Raw genomic sequence first — 4,890 nt, 5'->3', positions numbered from 1 at the left:
GACAGACAGACAGACAGACAGACAGACAGACAGACAGGCAGGCAGACAGGCAGACAGGCAGACAGACAGACAGACAGTGATAACAACAATGACAACACTCTCAGGACACACAAAACTGGAGACTATTTCAGAACTGATAGATTGAGATAAGTACTTTTATTGATCAATACTTTTATTGATCAATACTTTTATTGACAAGTCATTTTATCAGTAGTACACTCACAAACTACTAGTGTTTATTTTATCAACCCTTGAGAGATGAATGGCAAAGTCAAAATTAACCCCAGCAGAAGTTGAACTCAGAGTGTTAAAGAAACTGATCTAAATATGAGTGCTCTATTGTCAGTGCTCAATTGACTGTGTCACCCACCACCATCAATAAAAAGAATATTGATTTCTTACATACACAGAATACCTCAGGTTTATAAACAAGAGTAATAAGCTGTTTTGATGTTCATTTTTGAACCAACACAGATTAGTTGCTGGTAAATGGATAACTGGGAACTACATGCAAAAAAAAAAAAAAGATATAAATGTTATCAGGGGAATTAGAAATTGAATATGATGTGATGCATCAGGTCTATTTAGTTAAAAGGAAAGTGGAATGTAAGATTGAAGCTGGTTAATATTCTATGCCAAAATGAGGACTTAATAGATCTAGAATCACAATATCAATGGGAGAAGTGTTTTTGAAATAATGATCCAGTTTTAAATTGGTCTAATTATACCGTTTTTTTCTGAAGTTAAAATTAATTCTAAAAAGAGTGAAATTCACTCTCAGACTGATATCAGGGAAAGCATGCTACTACAGCATACATACAATATAACTCACACCATATAATATTTTATTTGGAAACACTAACTCAACTACTCACCTGACATTAGAAGTCGGCATTTGAGGATTGTTTGGAGATCTTGGTTCTTCACATGTTTCCACTTCCAAAACGACTTCATCCAGGTACTAGAATTCACAAGAAAATACATCAACATTCGTAAAAGGTGATCATAAATAGCTGTATTTTTGCAACAGAGTACAGAAAGTTTTCAAAAAGAGCATGCTTATTCAGAAGCAATTTTATCCTAATCCATCCATACATATTGATTTGCTACATCAAGTGAATTCTGTTTCTACTGTTTTATATCATATTTTCTATACTATATATCCACCACAACTTCGTGGATTACTTCATTAAAATTGAATACATCTTTCTTTCAGAAATTAAAAATATATGTCATATATGGAAAATCTCATAATTTACAGCAGAGTAGAAAGATAAGCATAAATTGAGGGATCAAGCAATAACACTCTGCAAAACATACACAAATCTACACAAAATCATATATACAAATGTATATATATACATACAAACCCACTGACACACACATACCAATATACTCTTTCTCTCTCTCTCTCTCTCTCTCTCTCTCTCTCTCTCTCTCTCTCTCACACACACACAAACACACATACAAACACACATACAAACATACATACATGTAGTTACTTACCAGGCAGATGGGCTGTGTTTTCAGTTTAGTCCATTGAATCTATAAAAGAAACAGATGACATTTTAAGAAAACCATAACTAATTTATTACAACTTGTTTCTTTATTGCTCACATGAGGCCAACATAGAGGGGACAATACAGCCTGATTTGGGGTCAGACACATAATATGAGATATAAAAATTTACAACGAAATCAAATGGAAAATTGGATGGTAACACAAATTACAAAACAAATTGACAAACATGAAATGAAGCAGGAGAATAGGCTTTCAGCTAAAAACTAATAGGCAGTCAAGAAAGTTCTTGCGGAATTTTTAATTTTGGTTTTAAACGATGTATTTTCAAATTAATTTTTATTAAATTACCTTGACTTTATATATCATTTTAAAGCCCATTTTTCGCTCTATCTAATTGTGTTACTCTTTTTCTTTTTGAATAATTAAGCCATTTTTTCCAGAATATTGAAAATAACATGGACAAAAAGCAAATTCGCACAATTTTCTTATTCCAGTTCAAGCTAGGCCGAAAAGCTGCTGAAGCAGCTCACAATATCAACGATGCGTTTGGCCCAGGAACCACTAATGAACGTACACCACAATGGTGGCTCAAGAAATTTCGTAGCGGTGATAAGAGTCTCGAAGATGATAAGCGTAGTGGTCAGCCATCGGATGTTGACAACGATCAACTAAGAGCCTTAGTCAAAGCCAATCCACTCACAACTGTTCGAGAGCTTGCTTCTGAATTAGACATAACGTATACGACAATTTCCAACCACTTGAAAGAGATTGGAAAAACAAAAATACTTGAGAAATGGGTGCCGCATGAATTGAACGACAATCAAAAAAATGCCGTTTTGAAGTGTCGTCATCCCTTTTTTTATGCAACAAGAACGACCCGTGGATTCTTTATGACAACCGGTGATGCTCAGCTCAGTGGTTGGACGTTGACGAATCTCCATGGCACTTCCCGAAGCCAAAGTTGCACCAGTTTGGATCCAGGCGAAACCATTAAGGCAGGGAATTACTGTCAGCAAATGGATGAAATGCATAAGAAACTCCGACAACAACAGCCAGCACTGGTCAGTAGAAAAGAACCAATTCTTCTCCACAACAACGCTCGTACAACACGTCATACAACTGACCCTGCAGAAGTTGAACAAATTGGGTTACGAAACTCTGCCTCATCCGCCATACTCATCAGACCTCTCGCCTACCAACTACCACCTTTTCAAGCATCTTGACAACTTCCTGTGTAAGAAATGCTTCAAAAACCAAGACGATGTCAAACATGCCTTCAACAACTTCGTCGCCACAAGAACGCAGGATTTTTACACTACTGGCATAAATAAACTTGTTTCACGTTGGAAAAAGTGTGTTGATTCTGATGGTGTTTATTTCGATTAATAAATGTTGTTTGAACCAAGATATGTGCATCTGAATTTAAAGGTTAAAAACCACAAGAACTTTCTTGATAACCTAATAAATATTATTGGTATGTGTCAATACATGTAATATTTACTCAATGAATAAGTACATATGATATTTCATATTTAGATCTTATTTGCTGGAGTCCAGCAAATAAGATCTGAAGAAGGAATTGTAATTCCGAAATATCATCGGACTATAGATAACCAAGTTACAACAGGTATATAGTCCATTTTTTGTTCTATAGTGCATTGTTATACCTTTCTAAACTTTTTATTCTTTACAAACAATACACAATGCTTCAAGCGAACTACAATACTCTCTTATTTCATCTTTGTATGAGAGCTTCCTTATGGCCAACTAAAAGGCTTCCATGCAATCTCTTGAACAACTAGAAATAGTAGCCAAATCTCAATTAAATCAACCATACTACCTTAAAAAAAAAGGTCATTTTAGATATAATGTATTCCTTAAATTACAGACAGGATAAAACAGTTGAATTCCCACTGCTCATAGATCAGCTCAATCAAGGATGACCTGGGGTTAAACAACAAGCTATAACATTCATTGATCACTAAAAGTCGTGGAAAAACTACACGCTACTCTCAAAACTGGCTATGACATACAGTACAGTGACTAGCAGAGGTACTGAGGGATATACAAGCACCATAGAGTGCACCATATACTCCATGGATCTAGTGGTGTACATTCTATTTTATTTATGTTGCTAATGCAGCCATTAAAAGCAGGGGTGCCATACACGCCATGTCATCATCATTATCATCATTTAATGTCTGTTTTCTATGCTGGCATGGGTTTGAACAGAGCTGGTAAAGCCACGTGCTGCACCAGGCTTCATTGTCTCTGTTTTAGCATGGCTTCTGCAGTGGGATGTCCTTCCTGATGCCAACCACTTCACAGAGTTTACTGGGTGCATTTTATGTGACATCAGCACCAGTGCTTTTAACATAACACCAGCACAGGTGACTTTTTATGTAGAACCAACACCAGTGCTTTTTATGTGGCACCACCACCAGTATCAATTCTGATGTGGCAGACAGGTCTAGGAGGAAAAATCACTCCAGGACATTTTAGCGAAAAATGCTGTGACAGCAGAACTAATTATGTCTGAAACTGAATAATTTGAAAAGAAATGAAGACAGGAAAAAAAAGAAAGAAAGAGACGGGAGAGGAAGGAGAAGAAAGGAGGTGTTGGGAGAGAAACTAAAAGGAAAAACTACAAAACAAAAATTCTAGTTATGTTATGGTGGTGGTAGTGCAAGAGCACCAAAAGCAGTGGTGATGGCGATGGTCATGGCAGCAGTGGTAGTGGAGTCAGTGGTTGGTAGGAATGGTAAGTGTGGTGGAGGAGGAGAGGGAGAAGTCGGGGGGGAGCATGGTGGTGCTGGCAGCAGTGGCTGTGTAACTTCAGCAATGATAGAGACACCAGCAGCAGATGTGGTGGTGGTAGTGGTGGTGGTGGTGATGATGATGATGAATGATAAAATACTACTAAACTATCAAAATACAAATGCCATTCAGAAAAGTGCAGCAATGTGACATTAACTGTAGTAATACAGAATGGAGGATAGCATTATCCTGTTGGTCTACACTGGACACACATTACTTTGTAGAGGACTATCATTAACAACACAATGTTGGCTTTGAAAAGGTCAAGATATCATTGTATGACAATAGATGATATTTGAAAACCTTCGCACACATTTACACATACATTCTGTTTCTGTAATTACAGCCCAAATCGTAAACATTTATACATACACACATACATGCACACACACAATGTCTATGTGTGTGTATGTATGTATGCATGTATGTATGTATCTACAAACCCCACCCATATATATATATAATTACCCATCCAAGCATGGAAAAGTAGACATTAAAATAATTCTCATATATATATATATATATATATATATATATATATATATATATATA

The 4,890-nt window shown here is 36.2% G+C and overlaps 1 protein-coding gene across 2 annotated transcripts in view; it reads right to left on the bottom strand.

The window, feature by feature from the left end:
- Positions 1-4,890, bottom strand: part of LOC106876333 (bridge-like lipid transfer protein family member 3A) — an 81,022-nt gene that overhangs the window by 28,606 nt on the left and 47,526 nt on the right. For both annotated transcript variants that reach the window (XM_014924832.2, XM_014924833.2), the window contains exons 3-4: positions 1,507-1,545; positions 876-961 (exon numbers count right to left, since the gene is read on the bottom strand). In XM_014924832.2, coding sequence (XP_014780318.1) covers positions 876-961; positions 1,507-1,545 — 125 coding nt within the window. The remainder of the gene's footprint in view (positions 1-875; positions 962-1,506; positions 1,546-4,890) is intronic.

Source organism: Octopus bimaculoides, chromosome 3, assembly GCF_001194135.2.
Source record: "Octopus bimaculoides isolate UCB-OBI-ISO-001 chromosome 3, ASM119413v2, whole genome shotgun sequence".
Lineage (NCBI taxonomy): Eukaryota > Metazoa > Mollusca > Cephalopoda > Octopoda > Octopodidae > Octopus > Octopus bimaculoides.
This window is presented reverse-complemented; position numbering and strand designations above follow the sequence as displayed.